Source organism: Protopterus annectens, chromosome 16.part0, assembly GCF_019279795.1.
Source record: "Protopterus annectens isolate FY-2018-M chromosome 16.part0, PAN1.0, whole genome shotgun sequence".
Classification (NCBI taxonomy): domain Eukaryota; kingdom Metazoa; phylum Chordata; order Ceratodontiformes; family Protopteridae; genus Protopterus; species Protopterus annectens.
In genome coordinates this window covers 197,389,212-197,414,445 of record NC_056750.1, presented here as the reverse complement: position 1 = coordinate 197,414,445, position 25,234 = coordinate 197,389,212, and the positions used below count along the sequence as shown (strand labels likewise).

General features: G+C 37.4%; 1 protein-coding gene across 1 annotated transcript in view; it reads right to left on the bottom strand.

Annotated features, from left to right (window-relative positions):
* The window catches only part of LOC122791068 (tubulin polymerization-promoting protein family member 3-like), a 187,873-nt gene that overhangs the window by 40,512 nt on the left and 122,127 nt on the right, over window positions 1-25,234 (bottom strand). The window contains exon 2 of the mRNA XM_044058843.1: window positions 1,756-1,969. Within this exon, the coding sequence (XP_043914778.1) occupies window positions 1,756-1,946 (191 nt within the window). The 5' untranslated portion in view covers window positions 1,947-1,969. The remainder of the gene's footprint in view (window positions 1-1,755; window positions 1,970-25,234) is intronic.

Below are 25,234 nucleotides of genomic sequence, written 5' to 3'. Positions count from 1 at the left end.
TTCATCCATGCAGAAGTTAAAACTGTAAAGAGCTAAAATTCTTGACCTTATGTATTTCTAATATCTTACAGTTATAGCGGGCCTGTCATCAAAAGGACCATAATATATGCAATTAGCAAAGTTGTAAGAATAGGATCAACTGTGCACAGGTTGTGCAGTATGTCATAAAAGTGATGCTACAGTACTTAATGTAGCAGTAGTATACCTATCCTGTGGCTTTATATTACATCAATGCACTTTGTGGTCAATGCAAACGTTGCCCAGAAGAAAATGTCAACCTCATAGAAACTCACCCACTTAGCCAGCAGACTGCAACCTGATTTCATGCACTCAACCATGAAATGCTATCTGCTCCATGCTGTTTACAACTACAGGGCTCTTATGATGTTATTATGCACATATAAACAGTGCTAGAAAATTAACTAAACATGAGATGGAGTGCTTTTGTGTGTCCTCTGTCTTGCATTGCTTATTGCTTTGCATGACTGAAGGTAGTCCTTCCTTCTTTTCATCTTGGAAGTGATTCAAGCCCAAAGTCTACATCTTCAGCCTTTCTTCCACCTGGAAGGTCCCCGAAAAGGCATTGCAACTGTTGGCTGGCATATTGTACCAAGAGATATCCCTGGTATATCTCTGACTAGATAATTCTTTGATGGTTGCCTCTTTAAGGACTCTTTTGTGATGTCCTTAGCCTGCATGTTGCCTTGACTATACTCAAAATCAAGGCAACATGCAGGCTTAGGACTTCAGAAAAGAGTCCTGAGAGAGTCTACAATCAGTGAATTAGATTGTAACAAGCAGTTTGGTACAAAGTATCTATATGTGAAGCTGTGAACTTAGTATAAGCAGTACAGCAGTATTAGAATTCACTTTGTTACCAGGATTGAAATGCTGGTACAGAAATCAATACTGGTTCTGTGGATCGCACTCCCTAACACCATGCACCTGGGGAGGACTCCCTCTTCACACCTCCCTAGCAACACTTCATGAAGACAAATGGCATGTTTCACATATCAGTCTTGTTTGAGTCTATTGTTTCAAACAGCAGCAAGGGAAGACTTAGAGAAGTTTTATATAACTTAGTGCTCTTTGCATCTTTTGCCATTTGTGTTAGTGATGGCGCCTTATCCAATGAGTATGACAGTTTCACTTCAGACAGTAATACCATTCAGCAATACATTTCCTGCTGCTGGAACTTCCTGTGATTTCAAATCGTGGCCATGCCTCTCAACCTATAAAAGCAAGAAATCTGGACAAAGCCATAAATAATACCGGGACAAAGGCCAGAAATAGGGACAATGTTTAAATATTACTTTCACAAATGTAGAAAGTTGATAGAATAACAGGTTTTGCATTAGCATGAATTTTCTGAAAGGTTTTAAGTCTAAAACTCAAGTGTCTGTCAATATTTTCTGACTTCAGTCTTCACCAATTCGCCAAAGATCAGTCAGAAAAACAAAATTTTATGAGGAACAGACAAAGAAATATGAGGCAAAAATCTGGACATTTTGCAAAAATCTGAAAAAATGTTAATAAAAAAATGTGTACTTATTTCTGCAGTGATATCATCAGTCTTAATGTATGGATGTGTGACATGTATCTCTACTTCCTGTCACATGACATCCTTAAGTTGACTTGTGTAAGCTCTTATTTTGGTTTCAAAACCTAAGTGCTACACTAAAGAAGCACTGGCCATAAGCTGTTCCCTGGAACTTCATATCCCCTTCATCAGGTGAATCTGTATTAGATCCTTACTTGATCTTAGTAAAGACAATGTCCACATCAGTGGTAGTGACCGATTTGCCATCAATAATTTTGCAGTCTTTGCAGAGTTTAGAAAAATTCTTTCCATGTATCTCACTCCCTGATGCCTTACTGTCTCCATGGATGGCAAATTTATGAAATGCTTGTTCAATTTCTGCAACATCAACAGGTCCTTCAGCCATGCTGGGTTGCCCAACTCTTTGACCTGCAAAGGAAAAAAGAAAATACAGTTATTTATTTGGCAAAATCAGTATATTCTTTACTGAACTGGTAAAGCAGTTATTAGGAAATTAATTCTAAGAACAATGGTAATGTAAGGCATATTTATAACAAATATCACACTCAAACACGTACGGACAGATGCACATACATTTTCACACTCACATACATACACATGCTCATAGCTTCATACATATTTGTGCACACATATATACACATACACAAACATACATATGCATGCATACCACATATAATCACACAGACACACACACACATAAATGTTTACAGATCTACACAAACACACACATCTACCTACAGACATGTACACATGTGCAAGCCCACACACACACACACACACACACACACACACACACACACACACACCCTTTCTTGGAATTTTGCCGTTCTTTTCACTCTCCTCATTTTTTTCAGCCTATCACGCTATGTTCCATGATGCCTCACTGTTATGACATCAAATAGCGCAGCTTGTGTTGGAATTCTGGAGTCCTGATGCCACATGAAGGCATTGTCATTTATACATGTTAGATTTCTAATAATTAATTATATCATTATTTTTCCTCCCTTAACTACATCATCCAATTAGGCATAGTGCACCTGCTTTCATTAATGACCTGAGAAAGCAAAACTTGATAAGATGGGGCTACAATAAAAATGCACCACACACCTGCTTATAACATAGAATTCATGCAGTCCGGGTTATAGAATACAATGTGCTGGCTTGCAATGTTACAGAAACTTTGTATCAGATGGAGTCCTGGTTAACAGGGCCACTGGTAGCAAAAGAAAAAATGTATAGGATATAAGTATAAGCAACTTGAGTGGAATGTAGCTGAGCAGTAGGGAAACATAATCCTGGTCATTACCAACATGGGCAACCGGTGTTCCACACCAGAGGTCAATTCCTCGTTGGTCAGATCTGACCACAAGCTAATCACTCTAGACATCCATATCCCGCCCCCACCCCCAATTAGGGAAACCACGGTAAAATACTTCTCCAAAGCCAACTTCACACTTCTTAAGACAGAAGTGGCAAACTTCATGACACCCATGCAGACAGACAATAGAGGTATGACTGCTGAATCCTACACAAATGCACTTTATAAGCACTTACACGAGTGCATGTATCATGTTATCCCTAATAGAACCAAGATGCTATCCTCCAAAGAAAGGAAGCCAATATTGTGGTCCTCTGCCATAAATAAACTCTACAACAGAAGAAAGAAACTGTTGCAAAAAAGAGTAAAATCCCATGACTGGAGAAACTCCCTGGTCAACCTCAGTAAGAAGCTGAGATCCTCATAAAACCCTCCAAAGCTAGTTACGAAAACAAAATTGCCACCGATTCTAAAGACAACCACAAAGCATTCTATAGCTATGTCAAGAATCTCAATGGCAACACTCAGATCTGCTCTGAGTTACAGCACAATGGCACTAAATATACAGAACCAACTGATATTGCCAACATCCTGGCAGATAGGTTCACTGCTAACTTTACCCCCCTCTCACACCCTAGAGGGCCCATCTCTATACCGGAAGAATGCAAAGTTCCTGTAATCACGGCTGCACAGGTAAAAACACACTCTCCAAAGCCAAGAATACAGCATCCATGGGACTTGACAATGTCCCAGGCTGCATTCTACATGAACTACAGAATGAACTGGCACCCTACCTAAGTACCATGTTCAATCATAGCCTTACCTCAGGCTTTGTGCCCACTGAATGGTGTACTGTGATGGTTATTCCACTCCACAAAGGAGAAGCCATGACGGACCCCGGGAACTACCGCCCCATTAGCCTGATGAGCCTGGTCTGCAAGGCCATGGAACGTATCATCATGGAACTCATAAACAAAGACATTGGTAATCTCCAAACTCTGGACCCTACCAAGTTCAGGTTTGTAAAAGGCAGATCATGTCTCCTAAACCTGATTGACTTCTTTGAAGCAGTCACCAAAGCCATAGATGAGGGTAAGGTGGTTCACACAGCTTATCTAGATCTCACCAAGGCTTTCGACACCATCCCCCACTCTGGAATTATAGATAAACTCACTAAACTAGGTATAAATCCCTATGTCACAAGATGGGTTGCCAACTGGCTCACGGACAGAACCCACACTGTGAAAGTAGCAGACTCCAAATCCGACTTCAGACCAATGACAAGTGGAGTACCACAGGGTTCAGTCCTGGGTCCTCTCCTGTTTGGTAGCTACTTCTCTGAAGTAAAGGCTAACACAGAAGGTCTTTGGCTAACAACATTTGCAGATGACTGCAAACTAGGAGCCATAATCGAAACTCCTAACAATGTGGACATACTACAAAAGGGCCTCACTGAGACAGATGCCTGGTGTCAAAGCCATGGTCTGAAGCTCAATGCCAAAAAGTGTATTGTCATCCCCTTTGGTAAAAATTCTGTACCCATGAACTACCACATAAGTTGTAGTCTACTTAACGCTGAAAGTGTGATAAGAGACCTTGGGACACAGGTGGACAGTAGTCTCTCCTTTGATTGTCACATCACCACAGTGGTCAGGAAATCCTTCTATTTGGCTCACCTCACCACAGAAGGTTTCTCATCCAGAAAAAAAGAGGTCATTGTTCCACTCTACTCATCACTCATTAGACCCATTATAGAGTACAATGCCCCTTCTGGTATGTGCCTCACAAGACATCTACAACAACTGGAAAGGCCACAGAAATACCTCACAAAGAGGATTACTGGCCTCAAACAGATGCCCTACGCAGACCATCTCAAAAAATTCCAGCTTTACTCTGTCGCATATCGCCTACTCAGAGGCGATCTCTGCCTAACATACAAAACTATGTCAAACCCAGAGCTGTTGGACATGCTCCACTTAAAGAAATCCCAATCCCTCCAAGCTACACGCTCTAGGGACGTAAACCTTGTCACCACAATAAACAGAACTTGCTGGAGGGATAGATTCCTGTCCCAGGGACTTCCCATACTCTGGAACAGACTACCTATCTATGTCAAACAGAGCTCCTCATTAGCACTCTTCAAAAAAAATCTTGATGATTGGATGGGAAATAAGAAATTCACCCCAGGGATCACTTCTGTGGCTCTGCTCGACAGGGGCACAGGAAAATTTTTTTCTTGTGTGGCTAAAGCCAGGGTACCTCTTTGGCTAGGCTTATATAGGCCCTTGGGCTAATAGCCTAGTACCTACCTATGAATACTTTGAAGCACTTAGGATGTTGTTATAGTATGACACCATAATCTCAATACTCTACTGCTGCATGGCAGAGTTTCTAGCTCTCTCACACCTAATTTCAGTACTCTTTGCACAGCATCATAGCATACTTTGGTACACTGCCAGAGTATGACAGCATAGGTTTAGTACCTTGGCATGGTATAGCAGAGTAATTCTAGTGTTCTTTTATAGTAAGAGAGCATAATTTCAGAACTCAGTCACAGTATGTCAGCATCATTTCAGTATACTGCATTATTATGGCAACATAATTTCATTAGTTTCTCATAATTTGGCAACATCATTTCAAGTGTTCTGCCACACTGTGACATAATTTCAGCACTCTGCATAGAATGGCAGCGCTGTATTCTGAGAACGGCAGAACATTCTATCAGCATGTACAAAATGTTTACTCAAAAAGCATCCAGAAATGAAATCTAGAACTTTATGATACCACTTGCTTGACATTTATGAAAGTTTTTTAGAAAATGGATTTTAACAAAAAAACTTTTGCAGAAACTCGCCTGGGTCCCCTTTGAATGATCACATCTCATTCATTGAGCCTGCAGTTACCTGAATCCAATATATCTGCAATCTTCAGAGGTCATTAGTCAAAAGAGCAACATTCCCAGTCTCACAACATCAGAAACATTTTTTGGAAGGAGGAAAGTAAAAGAAAAAATTTATTTATATATATATATATATATATATATATATATATATATATATATATATATATATATATATATATATATATATATATATATATATATATATATTAACAGTGGAGTAATAAATACAGGGCACATAGCATAAAGACAACAAATAAAGATGGCAGCAAAGGACATAAAATGCTTGATTTTTTTTTTTGCGAATGCCAGACATAAGGAAAGTAGGATTACTACTTATTTTTTTCCATAAGAGACATGGTTTCATATGTTTCATTAGTTCAATATATATATATATATATATATATATATATATATATATACATATATATATATATAGTGGCTCATATGCCATCAACTCCATGTCTAAAGCATGGGTGACTATTACAGTATGGAGCAATATCTTACAGAAAGCATTAAACATGTGCCATCTTCACATAGAATCAAGGGGGCTTCATGGACTACCCATTAACCATCTTTGATATGGGGACCTTTCAGTGTCTGACTGAGGACACACTAACAGTTTCACATGCCTTAGCCTTGTGAATCCTGCAGCAAATCCTAGACGTATTGCTGCTGTATGTGGTGGAGCATATTTAGTTTCCACAGATATCAGAGGAAAGAATCCCCGATATTCTATGACATATCAGTTTCCATGAGATCCTGCAACTGACTGCATTCACATTCCCAGCAAGGTCCACCTGTTTCACAAGGCATCTTGTATATCAACTGGAAAGGCTACCACTCCATCCACTGCCAAGTGCTATGCAGTGCACAGAGTATTATATACAGTTTACCTGTGTGCCATCTAGGCGGTTCCCATGATTCCCACATCTGCCACATGGTCAACCTATACCAGAGTTTCATGCCAAGGGACATCCATAGGGTCGTCTGATTGGAAAGTGCACAAACCGGCAATGCAAGAGGCCAAGAATGTTTGGTCACATGAATACAAGCAGCAGACCATTTGTAGTGGTGTTTTTAGTTGGGCTTTGTAGGTGATGCTATATATGAAACAAAGGTAACACAAAGAGCCAGGTTCCAAAGGAGAGCATGAATATGTAAAAAACAAGTTTAATAGCACAAAGAATTGTGCTCTTTCATCCTTACATAACCAGGACTTCATCAGAATGAAAAAAGCACCACCAACTGCACATTTATATTGACTTAGCAACCCTTAACAATGCAATTAGAATCCTAATGAATTAAAATCAATACACACTTCATTGTGTTAAAAGGAAATGCTGACAGGAAATTGTAAAACAAGACACCACATAACCATCACTTAAAAACTTATAATAAATATAGATAAATAACGTCAAACTTTTGAAAGTCAAAAAACAAACCACAATCCAAAAATTGGCCTCAGTTGCAACAAGATGAAGAAAGAGAAAAAATGTTCAAATAAGCAACTAAGAAGTGCTTACAGAAATAACTTTAATTTAACAAATAAAAATAAAAATAAATCAGATACATCCAGTGAATCAAGTGCTTTTGTCTCCAACCATTTGGAGACTTTATCAAGACAGAGCATGCCCAACTGACAGCAAATTTATAATATAAAGTTAATTACTGAACCAATCAACATCCAGGGCTCATGAATAATTCATGAGCAATGACTATTCCTACAATTTACATCTAATAATGTTAGATAATCACACATAAAACTTTCATCATCCTAAATATTACTATATAAAGGTGGTGGTATTGTCATTATGGACCTAGATGATTATAACACAAGGATGAACAATATTCTCTTGAGTGATGCATATAAAAAATCTCTATTAATGAGTTAAATGGCATTTATAACAAAGTTAAAAATGAATTAATGGACCTCTTTATTGAAGGCTCAATTTCTATAGATGAGTACAATTACCTGTCAGTGCACCATCCAAAAACTCCTTGTATATTTGGATTAACAAAACTACACAAGAATATGGTTGATCCACCTATGCGCCCTATAGTGAATGGGCATGGGTCTATCACTTATCCCATAGCAAAATACTTGGATATTAATTTGAAATGTTTTGTTAGTGAAGAAACTATTATTTGTAAGGAGTCATGGGATGTTTTAGAAAGGGTTAATAATTTAGAATATAGTGAGACGGGTGTATTCATCACCATTGATGTGAAGGATTTGTACACCTCAATACCCCATGATACTGATATTGAATGGGCATGTGACTATTTATTGGAAAAACGAGTACCACAACCAAAAATTAATGTATACGAACAACTATTTGAACTTGTGTTGAAAAATAACTATATTTTTTAATGGTGAATTTTTTATCCAAGCAGTTGGTGTTGCTATGCGTTCTCCATGTGGTGGTTTGTACTCTAATTTGGTGATGCTACAATGGGAGAAAAAGTTTGTTATTAATTCAGTTTATTATCAATATTGTAAAATGTATGTCAGATTTTTGGATGATATTTTTATATTTTGGGATGGATCAAGTGAGATGATTAATGAATTTTTAACTCACATGAATAATTCAACAGCCTTTTTAAGGTTCACCCATAATATCGATCCCAATGAAATCTCATATTTGGATGTTAAACTGACAAAAAATACAGTCTTAAGGAATTTTGAGTCATGTATTTATAGGAAGGAAACATATTCAAACAGTTTTTTTGCATTTTGAATGTAGCCATCCCTTCAAACAAAAAAGAGCAGTTGTTAAGGGACAGTTTGTTAGAGCTGCTCAGATGGTGTCTAGTTTCGACTCTTTTTTGGATGAATGTGAACTGTTGAAAGATATGTTTCTTAAAAGAGAATACCCATTGTTTAATATGGACAGCAATGTTAATGTGAATGTTGTGACACCTGTTGAACAAGTGCAAGCAAATGTGAAGTTTCTTTCAGCTTTTATCACTTCTTATAATCTTGACAGTAAAGAAATGTTCAGGATTTTGGATAAAAATTGGATAATTTTGACCTCAAGCAATGACATTAGACAATGCATAAGTGAGAAGCCTATTGTGGTATATAGAAAGGGACAAACCTTAAAAAACATCTTTGAAAGGAGTTACCAGATTCAGAATGGGGGCCATATGAAGAAGTGTGGGGCATGCAGTTATTGCCAACATATTAAGGAAGGGTCAAAATTTAACATAAATTGTATAATGGTCTATTTACAAAAAAGTGCAGCTGTTATACTAAGAAGGTGGTTTATTGTGCTTTCTGTTCCAAATGTGCTTGTTTTTATATTGGAAAGACAGAAAGGAAACTTAAAAAATGTATTTATGAACATTTGAGGGATATCAGACTGAAAAAAGAAACCAATGCCCTAGCAAAACATTGTATGGAATGGCCCGGACATGATTTTAAATTTGCTGTTATTGAAGTTATTGAACTAGACCCAAGAGATGGACCTTGGACTTTATATTTGGAGAAAAGTGAGGCCATATGGCAGTTGAAAATGAATGCAACTCAATGGCCAGGCTTAAATGAATCTGTTGCAATTACTTGCTTTTTAAGATTAAAAGCTTTAGACAGATAATGCTTTTAAAGAAATGTTCTTGTAATTTTTAATAGTTGAAACATATGCATTAATTTTATGTTTTATATATATATATATATATATATATATATATATATATATATATATATACACATTGGTGAATTTTATACTGTATCTATTATGTATTTATTTATACATGTATTTATTCATTTATATTACAATATATTAGGGTTATTTGAAGTGTACAACATATAGGAAATGTTGAGGTTTTATTGGATTTTATTTACACATATTCAATTTTATTTTAATAATGTATTTTATAGTTATGTATTTATATGTATTATAGTGGGTAATATTTAGGATGATGAATGTTTTATGTGTGATTATCTGGCATTATTAGATGTAAATTGTAGGAATAGGCATTACTCATTAATTATTCATGAACCCTGGATTTTGATTGGTTCAGTAATTAACTTTATATTATAAATTTGCTGTCAGTTGGGGCATGCTCTGTCTTGATAAAGTCTCCAAATGGTTGGAGTCAAAAGCGCTTGATTCACTGAATGTCTGATTTATTTTTATTTTTATTTGTTAAATTAAAGTTCTTTCTGTAAGCACTTCTTAGTTGCTTATTTGAAAATTTTTTATCTTTCTTCATCTTGTTGCAATCAAGGCCGATTTTTGGATTGAAATATAGATAAATATTGTATTGAATAAATATTGTATAAAAAATTATAATACAAAAAAGGTGAATAAATTACAATTTAGTTGACATCATTTTAATGTAATGAAGTGTGTATTGATTTTAATTTGTAGCACTTGCTACAGTTTAGACGATACCGGAAGTACTACAATGCTCAGGTTTGACCGCAAATGTAATGTCGGCTTTTAAAAGCCAGTATGCATTAAAGAGTAATTAGGATTGGCCAGTCATGCTCCACAACACTTTGCACCCTGCGCAGTTGTCCCTCTTGCCCTGTCTTAGCTATACTACTAATATTTATATCTATCTATCTATCTATTTATACCTAACCTGTTGAGTTTTTCAACAATGCCTGAGTGGAGTATTATGTCAAATGCCTTGGCCAAGTCAAGGTAGGCAGTGTGAACCATTATGCCCTCATCCACTGCTTTGGTGATCTTTATCAAAGAAGTCCATCAAGCTGAGTAGGCATGACCTGCCCTTGACAAAACCAAATTAGTTTGGGTCCAGTGTCTGGAGGTTTCCATGGCATTATTGATCATTTCCATTATAATTCTTTCCATGACTTAGCATATGAGGCTAGTAAGACTTATGAGTCTGTAGATGGCCCACCTTTGTGCAGAGGGATGACTGTTGCTGTTCTCCATTCATGAGGCATGGAACCTGTTTGGAAGCTACAGTTAAATAGCAATTCCAAAGGGCCTAATAAGTCATGTTTCATGCTATTTAGAAGGCATCTTGGGATATTGTCTGGAACCACTGATGTAGTGTTCTTGGCCTTAGACAGAGCATTAAGGACCTGTTCCCTAGTGATAGCAGGGGGAGTTATATTTGATGGTGTTTCCTGAGAGAAGACTGAAAGGGAGAGAGGGGTAAAGTTGAAGCTGAATTTGTCTGCCAGTAAGTTTTCTATATCTTCTGGCTCAGTTTAAGTGGCTCCATTAACAATGAGCTTTGCACACAATTGTGTATTGCCTTCGAGGTTGTGGACATAGCTAAAGAATACACTTGTGATTGTCTTTGGCCTGGGAGACCAAATGTACTTCAAATGTGGCTTTGGTATACTTTATTTGTCTTCTGATATGTTTGTTTAGTTTGATGAGAGTACTTTTATCCTGCTGGGTGCTGCACCTCCTAATTTTTGCCATGATTTTCTTCCTTCTGTTATACAGCCTATTGATGTCATGATTCCACCAGGGTGGCCTGTTTTTTGAGTTAGTTCTGTTCTTCCTGGTGGGTACAGCTGCCTCAATGCAGCTCTTAACATGTTTATATAGGTTTTCTGTGAACAGTTCCACATAGACAGCAGTGTTCTCAGGGTTTATGGAGGCTTGAAATTTTGCCAGGTTACCACTTAGTAGCATATCTCTAAGCCTGTTAGAGTTAGAAATATGGTCAAAATCATAAATAATGGGGTGCCAAAGGACCCAAAAAATGGGCAATTTTATATATATTGCTCTTACAAACTTAGAAAGTTGATAGAATAACAGGTTTTGCATTAGCATGAATTTTCCGAGGGGCATGGAGTCTGAAAATAAAATGTCTGTCATTATTTTCTGACGTCAACCCTGAATTATTTGCCAGAAAAAACACAATGTTATGAGAAACATACCAAAAATATGAGACAAAAAATCTGGACTTTGTGTGAAAATCTGTACAGTTGAGAGGTAAGCTTAGTAGTAGGAAGTTAGCCTTTGAGAAGATCCTGAATATTCTAGGGTTAGTTGGGGTTCCAGGTTTTTATTTTTACTTCAAAGTAGACCATTTTGTGGTTTCACCTTACCATAAAAGACATTAAAGTAGGGGATGTGTGGCACTCTCCCATATTAGTGAGGACTAGATCCAGTATGCTTGCACAACTGGTGGGTGTATTGACAATCTGGTTCAGGGAGTATGCGTTTATAAAATCCAGGAATGTCTGTGCCTGTAGGTTTGGTGTCATATGTGATTCCCAGTTAATAGTGGGGTAATTAAACTCCCCCATGAATATGGTATTGGGTTGTATGGTGAATGTTTCCAATAAGTTTAAATACATGGTATTGTTTTCCTGGGTCATAAAGGAGGACCTATAGCTTGCAAGGAAGTGGTATGGGATTTTGTCTATGGTTATTTGAGCACAGAGAAGCTCAATTGCATTGTCCTTTTTGACCAGCCTTGAGGTATATTTATTTTTGATGTAAACTGAGACATCTCCACCTTTAGTCCCTGTCTGTGTAGGAGCTGATCTAAATGTGTGTAGGGCATTGTAGCCTTGCACTGCCAATGTGCTCTTTGTGGCATTAAATCATGTTTCAGTGACCACACAGGCATCAGCATTCTCTAGGCTAAAGAGAACTTGTAGGGAGTGGAGTTTTTTGGTTATACTCTCAGCATTAATCAATAACACCCTTAAATTTAATTGGTTTTGATTTGCCATGTCAGAAGTACTTTCAGTTTGGCATTGCCTAAAAAAGGCACTATGGGAGAGGACAAGGTTTTAACTAACATTCGAAAGCCTAGAGGGGAAAGGTGCCGACCATCCCTGGCAAAGCAGCATGGTCTGTTGTCAGTCTCCTTCTATGCTGCCAAATATTGCAATACCTTGAAAATGATACCAGAAAATAAGCCAATTATTAAAGTCAGTCATCTTCTGTTCATATTGTGGCATCATCCTTGGAGAAGATAAAACGCTGCTCAGTGCTAGGCTCATACCAACCTAGGACACGTATGCCGAGAGCTCCATGATGTCTCTCTTCATATAGTTTAGGGAGGTATGTCTCAGGTCATATATACCCACATGGACGATGGCTGAGTCATACTGGTACTTGTGGTCCAATGACATGAGTGCATGTGTAATATGGTGGATCCTGGTCCCTGATAAGCAACAGACTGTGATTCTCTCCTTATTCAGCCTGGTGAGAGGAACACCAGTGTGTCACAATGCAGTCTCAAATGAACATGTGTGGTGGTTTGGCTTATGAGCTAAGAAGTAAAGGCTCCATCAGATGTAGCTGTATGTGTTGTGAAGGTGTTGTTTTGAAAGTGTGCATTCGGGGCTGCTAAGGGCATTTGATATATGTACTTTGTCTATGAGGGCTTTGGGATTTAGGAAGTTTGCATTTAAATGCTTCAGCATATGTGGCTCAATGTGCCTGCTTCATACCATGTATGATGGTAGTCAGCATGGGAACTATATCACATAGTCGAAGTTCCATAACTCCAAACACCTAATGGTCGAACTATTATGTTCGAAGTTACAAAACATTGATTACGGGAAAAAAAAAAAAAGAACGGTCAACAAAATAATCAGTTGTAAGCAGGGGGGGAGCAAGCTTCCCTGCACCCCCTCATTCACCCCTGCTACTTAAATATACCAACTCCGAGATTGCACCACATTGAACAAAATGGAAACCTCTGCTTATGGAGATTTCCATTCAAATGCTCAAACTTTTACAAATTCGAAATTATGGTCTTGACCATATGTGGTTCGAACTTGTAAAAGTTCGACTACATGATAGGAATCCAGTCAGCATGTGGTAGCGAATTTTTCTTCAAATCTTGAAGGGAACTGATAGTACATCTGAAGTGTGCTAATATAAAAAATAAAATAAACTTCTGTTTTGCTTAAGGAAGTCTTGAATATCTTAAAAAACAAACAAAAAGCATGTTTGTTGGTTGTAAGATGTGGACTGACCAAAGTTTGAATCCTTCAAATTTATCCCTATGTAGTTAAGTAGATAGCAAATTGGCTGAGGAACAGAACTCACAGAGTGAGAATATCTAGTATTCTGCATATAACTTCTGTGGTCTCTAAATGAAAAAAAAAATAGGCTGTCTGGTTAACCGACTCTGCCGATGACTGTAAACTTTGTGTCATTTTCAAGTCCCTTTCTGACATGCAGAAGCTACAACTTGAACTCACACGTTAATAAACGGTGTTCAAAATGGGCTAAAACTAAATGATATAAGTGTAATATTGCTATATTTGGTAAACAACCCCTTAACCCAACTTTCAGTGCAGACAACACCCCATTCCAAAATGAAGATGCTGTGAGGGACTTCGTAGCATGGGAAGATGATTCCCTCTCCTTTGATCATCATGTTACAACAGTAGTTAGGAAATCCTTCTGTCTGGTATAGCTGATTGTAAAGGGCAACTGATATAGATACAAAGAAGTCCTTATTCCCCTATATTCGGTATTGATCAGACCAATCAGAAAATACAATGCTGTCTTTGAGATACATGTTACTGGACATATTAGGCAATTGGAGAGACCCCAGAGGCTCCTAACAAAAAAATATCATGAGTCTAAAAGACTTGAGCTACAAGGAGAGGCTAGAGGCTGTGTTTCTGTATTCAGAGTGCCATAGACTCCTTAGTAGTGATCTGTGTCTTGCTTTTTGGGTCATTAGGGGCAGGCAGTCCAAGGTCTCTTATAGCTCTACAAATCAAATGGTCCAGCAAGCAGCACTAGGACAACAGTTCTGAACCTGCTTCAAGAGAGAAAAACAAATCACAGTGGGAAGACAGATTCATCATGTAATGACGACCCCTTCTCTTGAACAATCTTCAATTCTAGATCAAATAATGCAACATACTATCTTCCTTTAAAAAGGTTTTAGACAACTGAATGGATTCCCAAAAACTGATCCCCTCCATGACTAATGTATCTCCCCATGAAAAAGCCAGGTAAAGTCTGAGGGTGGGTGCTGGCAATGTGTAAATGACCACATAGCTCAGAAGCCTTGTGTTTTCTATGATTTCTGTGAAACATGCCACTTTGAAAAATATGAGAAATTGATAATATATTCAGTGTAGAATGGTGTTCAAACATGTGCTGGGTATTTTCAATAAGTTAGGTGTTTACTAGGCTAACAACCACAAGGGCCTTTTTAAGCCTAGCCATGCACCCCAAATCTCTGACAAGTTCTGATACCCTTGATAAGTGTAAGCATGGGTTTGGGAGATGAAACATTTACAAGCAGAGACCTGGGAGATGAACCATTTACAGATTCCTTGTGTCCATTAGAGACATTGGTGCTAAACCATGGATGATTTGCCTCTTCCCTATCCAGTTGTCCAAGTTGCACTTGAATTGGGTTAGGAAGGAACTCTGCTTCATATGGATGGGGAGCCTGTTCCATAGACAGGGCAGTCTCTGGGATACATATCTGTTTCTCCAGCAGGTCCTATTTATATCACAGTCAAAAGTTTAAGTCCTTAGAATGTTTGTTTTGTGGATATGCAGGAATTCCATCAAAGTGAGGTCTGACAATGCCCTGTATGCCAGGCATAGATCTCCCCTCAAAAATAACTGGCAGAAAAGATTTATTACATGCTGCTTGCTAAATGTATTAATTTTATTTCAGTTAGATGTCGTACAGTACCCCCCCCCAGTGCAGTGGAAAAATCAGGCATAAAAACTGTGAAGTAGGCAGTGAACAAGATGGATACATAGGTGTGTGTGTGTGTGTGTGTGTGTGTGTGTGTGTGTGTGTGTGTGTGTGTGTGTGTGTGTGTGTGTGTGTGTGTGTGTGTGCATCTATATTATACATCTATGGAAGAGAGGAGTTTTCTACAGTATTTTCATTTCACAATAAAGCAATGAAAATGTTATATTTTTACATTATTTGTCTCTCTCTCTATTTTTAAATGTGTTTCCAAGTAGTGCCCCACAGACCTACTGGAGGGGGATAGAGTTTTGTGCTCTTAGGTATGCACATTTTTTATGTGTCTAAATTTATGGCTGAATGTTGCTACTTTTCAAGAGCAGGTTTAATAAGTTTTGCACTTTATGGAATATTAATGGAGAGTGACAATTTAGACTGAAACTTTAGCAAGTGGAGAATTGAACTTCTTAGATGGTTGTTTTGTATTATGCTTACACTTAGAAAAGTCAGGACAGGGGCCCTTTTAAATGATCAGTGTGGACATGGCTTTGCTGACTCTACTGAAGAAAAATTTATGAGTGTATCCTGGAGGATCTACTTCACTACTCCGACACGCCACAAAGCCGACACCCAAAACACCGAGACCAAAAGAACGAAAACACACAATACCGACAACTCACAAAACCGAACACCATAGCACCGACACCCAAAACACCAACACACAAAATGTAAACTACACATTACACACAACTATATATGCACTAACCTTAACCCAAACCCTAACCCTATGGTTCAACACTACCGCACACTTATCCTTCCCGCACCCTAACCCTAACTCACTTAACCCACCCCTAAACCTAAAGTCCGTCACTATCGCACACTTACCCTACCTGCATCCTAACCCTAACTCACTTAACCCACCCTTAAACATAAAGTCCGTCACTATCGCACACTCACCCTACCCGCACCCTAACCCTAACTCACTTAACCCACCCCTAAAACTACAGTCCGTCACTATCACACACTTACCTTACCCGCACCCTAACCCTAAGTCCGACACTACCGCTCACTCACCTTTCCTGCACCCTAACCCTAAATTCCTCACTATCGCACACTTACCTGTCTACTCCCTAACCCTAAATCCCTCACTATCGCACACTTATCGAGTCACGCTCACACGTTGCCCATGTCGGTGTTTCAGCTGTCAGGATTTCACCTTGTCGATCATCTGCATCGTCGGTCTTTTGGTCTTGGTGTTTTGGGTGTCGGCTTTGTGGCGTGTCGGTGTAGTGAAGGAGACCCATCCTGGATTATCTTGCTCAGTATGGGTATCCTGCTTGTAATTCAGGGTATTGTTTTAAGAAATTTAATTTAAGAAGATGTGCACAAAAAAGAAGAAGAAATGTTATTTGTGTTTTACAAGCACATAATTTATTTTATGAAATGGGCTACTAAGGTTTCCTTTGCTGACCGGGTTAGTCCTATCAGGCTAGTGGCCTCTTTTCAGGTAAGATCCGAAGTAGGATTACTGGAAGAAATTTTGCCATACTCTTTGGAGCTGCTAGATGGCACTAAAGGGCTCCTATAGCAACAAGGAAGCGGCTTAAGGGAAGCAGCAGCATAGAGGAGTGAAAAGCTATGAAGAGTTTGGAGGTGGAAAATGAGAATATGGAGAAAAATCTGTTTGATATGGAGCTTCAGAGCTTCACTTTTGGAGAGAGCAGGCAATAATGAATATAAAGTTAATGACAGACATACATATACCAAGAAGTGTGGACACTGCAAACAATGTAGATATATCAACACCTCAGCCCACATCATTCTGGAAGATGTCAATCATACCAAAATTAAGAGCATAGGAGGTTTCTGTTATACCAAACAAGTGGTGTATTTAGCCAAATGCAATATATGCCCCGCATTCTATATAGGAAAGACGGAGAGGCAATTGAAGAAACGTATCTATGAACATTACTATAAAATCAAAAATAAAGATGTAAAGAATGCATTATACAGACATATTAAGGATACTAGTGAACAACATGTATTCACATTTATTATTATTGATCAGGAATTTACTAATCCTTTAGGGGGTGACTGGAAAAATAAATTATCATGTAGGGAGAGCAAGTGGCAAATGTTGGTAGATGCCACAAGAACCCCAGGATTAAATGATTTTATTAGCATAAAACCGTTTCTCAAATTGTGAATAAGCTAATCAACCCACACCGAGGCAGTTAGTGAGTATTGTTCATATCCACTAATTGTTGGTTACATCTATAGCTAGTCATCACCAACATTTGACTGTTAATTTGTAGTTAATATTATCCACAGACAGAGGGTATTTGATTGTGGTTTGACATTCCCTGTCATACTTTTCAATAGTATATAGTAGCAGTGATCAAAGTATTATGGCATAGTACAAGCAGTTTTTAAATATTTTAACAATCTGTATAATGTGTAATATATTTATTCTATATGTTTTAAGTTTTATATTAGGATACACTTAATCCTTGTACATAGAGGTATACACATAGGGTTCAACCAATACTTCAGTATGTTCATTGATTTGGTTGCTAAACATCATGCAGTGTTTCTTTAAGTCACTGAGTCAGATTGGCGCCAAAATGTGTTTAAATTAAATTGTGAGTAACACTGAAAATGTTCTGATGAAGTTTGCATTTTGCAAATGAAAGCGCTTAACATCGGAGGGTGTTACTTATGTGAAGATTGGTGATTTATCCAGTTCTGTTTTGTGTGCAATTTTACCTGCTGTCGTGTTTGTACCGAGTTGGATATATTAAACATTTCAAGAAAGGATTGCGGTTGCCTTTATTGCTGAATTCCAGCCAAGTTGGTATCGTGTTTGTCAGTATGGGTATCCTGCTTGTAATTTAGGGTATTGTTTTAAGAAATTTAATTTAAGAAGATGTGCACAAAAATGAAGAAGAAATGTTATTTGTGTTTTACAAGCACATAATTTATTTTATGAAATGGGCTACTAAGGTTTCCTTTGCTGACCAGGTTAGTCCTATCAGGCTAGTGGCCTCTTTTCAGGTAAGATCCGAAGTAGGATTACTGGAAGAAATTTTGCCATACTCTTTGGAGCTGCTAGATGGCACTAAAGGGCTCCTATAGCAACAAGGAAGCGGCTTAAGGGAAGCAGCAGCATAGAGGAGTGAAAAGCTATGAAGAGTTTGGAGGTGGAAAATGAGAATATGGAGAAAAATCTGTTTGATATGGAGCTTCAGAATGTAAACAAATATTGATGTGTTGTGGATGTTACAAATGAGCATAGTTTAGCTGTCTCCTTGGAGAAAGAAGTAAATCTGTGGAAGTGGTATAAATAACATAATTGGCATAAGGAGGGCTTGCTAATGATGTTCAGTTAAAAATAATCACACAGGATATCCAGGTGACAGTTCTGCTGTTTCATGGGGTGAAATGGCAGATAACTTTTTCAGAAGTGCTGTGGATGTGGGAAAGGAGCCATATGAAATAGCAGTGGACAATGCAGCAATAAGAACTTATGCAGCAGTGCCAGAAAGTAAAAGAGGAAAGCAGCAACAAACTGAGAGGAGATCTGGTTTTGTGAGTGCAGATAATAGAGTAACTAAAACATATGCAGCACTGAAAGCAGGCAAGAAAGGAGAGCAGCAACAAACTGTAAGTAAAACTGTTTTTAAAAAGAAAAGAAGACCAACTGTGGGAATAAGAACAAAAAAATGACACTGTAATAGATATGCGTGGGATAATTTGGTAACTGTTCTGGTTTTCAAAGTTCAATAAGTTCAGTCTTTTATAAATACTGGGACAGACACTTTTTATGACAACATTTGAAACTGGTGGACTGTTGATAACATTTCAGGCATTGTGTAAGAAAAAGTTGGACATTTAGGCATGGCACTTTTCTGGTAGTAACTTAAATGTAAAAAATGTTACTTTGCAGTTCAAAACTGATGAACTGGAAGAAGATGGTGTTAAAATGCATTCAGGGTCTGCATGAAACTGTTAATAATACTGTGAAAGTTAGAGATGAGAGAATCTTATGGAATGGAGGGTGGACACTGGAAATTGTTTTGAAATGTGACAACAACACTGTGACTCTCTAGACAAGTGTTATTTTTGTGACTGGTCATAGAGGGGGCAGTTAAGATATGCTGGCCAGCCTAAATCATGTTTCTTTTGTGTTGACTTTTCTCATTTACGTAATGATTGTGACATGATACAATGTAACCAGTGTGGGTAGAAAGGACATATTACTAGAAGACATGTGCCTGAGTGCAGGTTTTTGTAAAAAAAAATGGGTTTAAACATTACAAGGAAGGACATGAGGCTGGGGAATGGGTGAACTAAGTGAAGAAGAAGCTGTAGAAGAAGAAAAAAATATGGAGGGGGGAAATAGAGAGAGAGAGAATGCAAGCAGGAAGCGAGGTCAGGAGAATTAATTGATGATAACTAATATTTTTGAAGTTCAAGTCAGTAAAAAATCTGAATCTGTGGATCAAGGATTATTTGTGCATAAATCCAGGAAAAAAATATTCAATTGAGGAATAAGTAAAACTAAGAGGATGAAAATTTTAAAATATTTTCCCTAAACTTATAAAGAAGGAAAAGCAACCATTTTAGAGTACTTTCAGTAAATTTGAATGGTATTATTAACACTTAAGAAGGATAGGGATACTGGGATGGTGTGCTAAATGTGATGTGGCTGTTATTCTGTTACAGGAGGTAAGATTTCTAACAAGTGAAGGAACTCCAAACAGAAAGATTGTGGGGTAGCGATATAATATGGAACTTAGGAAGTGAATGTTGTTCTGAAGTGGCTGTGTTTTGTGTTAAAAAAACAGCGAAAATACTAGATGTATTCTTGGTGGTGATGGGAAGGTTAACTGTTGTGGACATGAGGTGGAGAGAACATGTTTATAGAATTCTAGCACAATATGTATATATAACTAGCAAGGAAAGAGAGAATCTGTTTCATCAAATATTATACTACATGGTGGGTAACATGAACATTATAATTGCAGTTGACTTTAATTATGATTTAAGGGGAAAATCTTTAAAAAATACAGAAAGTAATAAAATGTGATACATTTGTTTTTAGAACAAAAGTCAATGGACTTACAGAAGAGGCCACTTCGATCTGAAATTGACTATGTTGTATTATAGGAATGCTTGGGTGTAGCAGATGGTGATACATTTGTTACAGGTATTTCAGATAATTTAGTAATGGTTCAAGGGGATGGAAGAAAGGGAGTATATTTAAATAGGAATGGGAATAAGAAGAATAAATGAGAATTTATGGGATAAAAGTGGAGAGTGAGAAGTATTGCAGTTATGGAAGGATCATATAAGCATGGACTTCTATAAAAATTGGTCTGAATGGTGGATTGAATTTAAAAAGCAGTATAGAAATTTTTTTTTTCTGGCAACGATAGGATGATGTAAGAAAAGAAGTTAAAGTAAAATTTGGGAAAGTGTATAGAAATGTATTAAAAATTTTAGACCGTCACAAGACAGAATTATAATATGGAAAAATAAATATATAAAAGGAAACCAAGAAAAGTTAAGGCATTACTATTCAGATAGAGATATTATTTACAAGGGAGAAGGGTGAAGGTATCTGCATAGTTTGGTAAATTAGTAGAGGAGGATATTAATATAAAGATGGAAATGAAAAATGTAAAAGGAGAGGTAAAAAAAACGAGTAAATTATGAGTATTGTAGTACAGCATGTGAAAAGATTAAAAGGAAAGAAAATGAGAGATAATGGAAGGTGAAAAAAAAAATCTAGAGGAGGTTAAGGACAAATCTGAAAAAAAAATAAATTAATACTAGTAAATTGGATGAAGTACTTAGGAAAGTAAATATTGATTCAGTATCAAGTCCAGATGGTACAGGGTATGAAATGTATAAGAAATTAATGGATTGGCAAAGAGAGTATTTTGTAAATGTATTGAATGGAAGGGTTTGTTCATGTGGGGTTATGTAGTAGGATATTAAAATTGTATATGAAGGAAAGATGAGAAGAACTAAATAAAATTGGAGGCCTATTGCATTAAATAATACAGATTATAACATTTTTATGATAATAATACAGAAGGCCATGGAAAGAAGGATGAAGGATATTGTGGAAGAAAGTATACATAGTACAATGGGAAGGGATGTCAAGAATTGCTATTGTTTGTGAAAGAAATTGTGGATGATATAAGTTAAAATGAAGATGTGAAACTTATGGTAGGTGGTATTCACAAGGCATTTGACAGAGTAGGGTATGATGCTTTGTGGGATGTTATGGAGAAGTATGGAATAGGTAATAAAATTAGGAAAGTGTGTATGACAGCATAACAGAATAATAGAGTAAGTGTGTTAGTGAATGGGTGGCTGAGTAAAGAAATTTGTCGGAAGTGTGGTATAAAACAAATATGTCTCATAAGTGAAATATTGTTTGCACTGGTAATGAATGAGATAGTGAGGGAAGTAACTTATAAAATGAAAGATGCTAGATATGTGATGCAAAAGGAGGGGGTGAATCTAGTAGTTTTGACATACACTGATGATATAGTGGTAATTTCTAAGAACATAATATGGATGAAGAAAGTTTTGGTTTGTTTGAATGAATGTTTAAAGGAAATGAGAATAACTTTGAATAAATGTAAAGGTTTGGGCGATGAATGGAAAATTGGGAATGTGTATTTTTCAATGAATAAAGTGCCTTTGCTAGGAATAAAATTTGGGAAAACTGTGTAGCTATTATATGATGGGAAGATTTGATAAAAAGAAATGAAAGAAATATGTTTTCTGTGGAGGACATACATATAAATTAGCATTGGGGAAAAAGGTTTTTCTGGTGAATTCTGTACTTATGGGAAAAGTAGCATATATGTCAAATATTTAAATCAGCCCAGAAAAATATGAAAAGGAAAGATGTTTTCTTTCATATGGGGTTCAAAATTAAACCCAGTAAAAAGAAGTGTGTTTTGTATGAGTAAAGATGAAGAGGAATTGGGGTTACTAAATCCAATTGTTTACTCTGCTTCTTTAAACTTGAATAGATTATTAAAGTGGGTAAAGGAAGGCAATGAAAAATGAACAGTGAGAATGTTTAAATATAAGTACAAAAAAGTTCTGTGAGATGATGATAAAATTTACCAGAAGAAATGATTAAAGCCATTAAAGTAAGGAAAAGGTGTTGTACCAAGATAGTAGAATGTCAGGATTTTCTATGAAGACTGGTAATAAATAAATCACCAGTGAAGGGGAATATGCCATGTACAAAGAAAGTTGAAATAGGTTGTTTATTTTGTGGGGAACAAGAAGCAACAGGATGTGTTTTTTTTTTGAAATGTAAAAGAGTGGTGAAACTCTGGAAAAAGAAATGTGAAGAAAAATTTTGGGGGGAATATTACTGACATAAAAATTCAAATATGGCTATGATTATGTATGGATACTAAAAGAATAATAAGAAAATATGTGAGAAGGACATATAAGAATTTATTTTATGCAATGTTGGATATTTGGAATCAAAGACTGAAAGAAAGGATGTTGTCAAATCTATTGCACAAATTAGATTATGGTTGTGGAAGAAGGAATGGGGGTCAGTTATTGAAAAATAATTAGGATATTATAAAAAAATGATAAATAGTAAAAAAAAACTGAAATGTGTATATATGAGCCTGTAGATGTATATATTTTTGTAAATATATAAATAATGTTTTTATTTGGTAATAAAGGACCCCTACTCTTTTGGAAATATTGCAGTGGGATCTTTTACATCCACCTGAGCTACCTCCAAATCAAATGGATGGTACCTCAAGTTTAATGTCTCACCTGAAGGACGACACACTCCAGCGTGTAGCACCCCCTCCCCCATGCTGAACAGCAGTGTCAACAAATCAGTCACCTAAAGAGGGAATAGAACCCACACCCTTCATATAGTGTGTGGTGTGTCTGTGTGCCTGTATGTATGTGTATGTATATGTGTATATGTAGGGAAATATTCCCCTTCCCCGGGGATTGTGTGATCTTAGAGTATATATAATTAGAGGGGGGTGGGGCACAGCCACCCACATTGGGGGTTGTTGTTTATTGGGTTTTTCTAAAGTAATATTTGCATGCACCAAGATGCAACATCAGCACATGAATACTAGGAAGTTGATGTTTCTGATTTCGACATTGAATGGTTTAACTTCTGGATGTCGACATTCGTGTTAGTCGATCAACTGAAGGTAACTTGTATATATATTCACACCTCTACAGGGTTTGCTGTTATTTAACTATTATTGCTTCTGTTTTAAAGACTCTTACCATTCTGGAAAGTTGAATCTACTTATTGCTCAGGGTCACACATCCAGCTAATATTTTTGGGATGCTAAATCTAGAATCTTGCAATATTTTGATTTTTGCAGCATACATTTGATATTAATTCATGAATCACTTGCCTGGATTTCTGCTATTGAAATGTTGATGCTTTTCACGCTGTACATCATTACATTTGAGCAATTTATATTTCTTGCTGCTACTTCATTAACTCTACTGCCAGTAAGTATCATAGTTGTTTTACCTGAAGTTGTAAGAATTAAATATTTATTAGTTTGAATGGTGTGACTGGGACAGAGTGGATTTATTGTAAAACATTGATTTTTCCTCTGTTTGCTCTTAACAATTCACACTAAATCCAATCATTTTTAAGCAGTCAGTACTGAATATAACAAAGGATTTTAGGTATCAAGAATGCATGCTATTACATAATACTGTAGACAAGCAATATGTTTTGGAAACAGTTTGTAGAACAGAAAATCAGAAATATTGTCTTGTAAGTAAGGGTAGATGTCCTTCTAGTCCTATGTTGCAGTATTCTTGGTGTGGGATTTCCTGCCTTCAGGCAACTCGTTCATCGGCTCCTATACAAAAGCTTCAGCTTGGCTGTTGCAGCTGCGTGGGATGTCACACGTAGGGCCATAAACCAGGGACCTTAAATGTGACGTCTGCACACACAATCCTCACAACTTTTCAGCCGCAAACAACTTTGCATCGTACGATCGCTCTCCAGATGTCGGATCGATTATAGATAAGTAACCCGTTGGGTATTTTGCATTTCTAATTTTTACCAATCTTTCGCATTTCTTAGGCTTGGTTGTTGTAGCTTTCAGCTGATGTCAGGGGAAAAAGGGAAAGTGCCAGTACGGGCGCCAAATTCCCCATAAGGATGCCCATGACAAATGCATTTTCTGCTTAGGCTGGGAACACGATCATAATGCCTGCCTTGTTTGTAAATCTTTTGTGCCCAAGACCTTACGTAGCTGTCTGGCAGCCTTAAACCTTTACTTAGAAAACCATAGCCTCAAACGGCTGGCTCTCAGTATGGATCCCACTTTGGAGGACACCCAAGAACCTCCGCAAAAGAAGGCCAAGATGCCTAGCCTTCTTCGCCTGCCACTATGCACCTGGATGCCCTGCCAACTACCGATGTAGGAGTTGAGGAGTGTTCGGCGGATCCATTGGCTCCATTGACCTCCTTTGCAGAGGTCGCTGCACAGTTGATGTCCAGCACGTCCATGGAGCTTTCTGAGACACCAACACCTGTCGATGTCAAGGGAGAACCAGATTTGGTGGTTCCTTTGACCGGGATCCAGACCTTGGATACAGCCGTTGCCAAACCCAGCTCTAGGCCGACTCCAACCAAAAAGAAGCAGAAAACAAAACATATTACGCCTGCTTCTGAAGCCCCTCCAGACTGGGAGGACTTCACCTCTTCTCTTATGCAGGCATTTATGGCCCTTAGGCCATCTGCCTCACCCACAACTACATTGTCTCTGTTAAG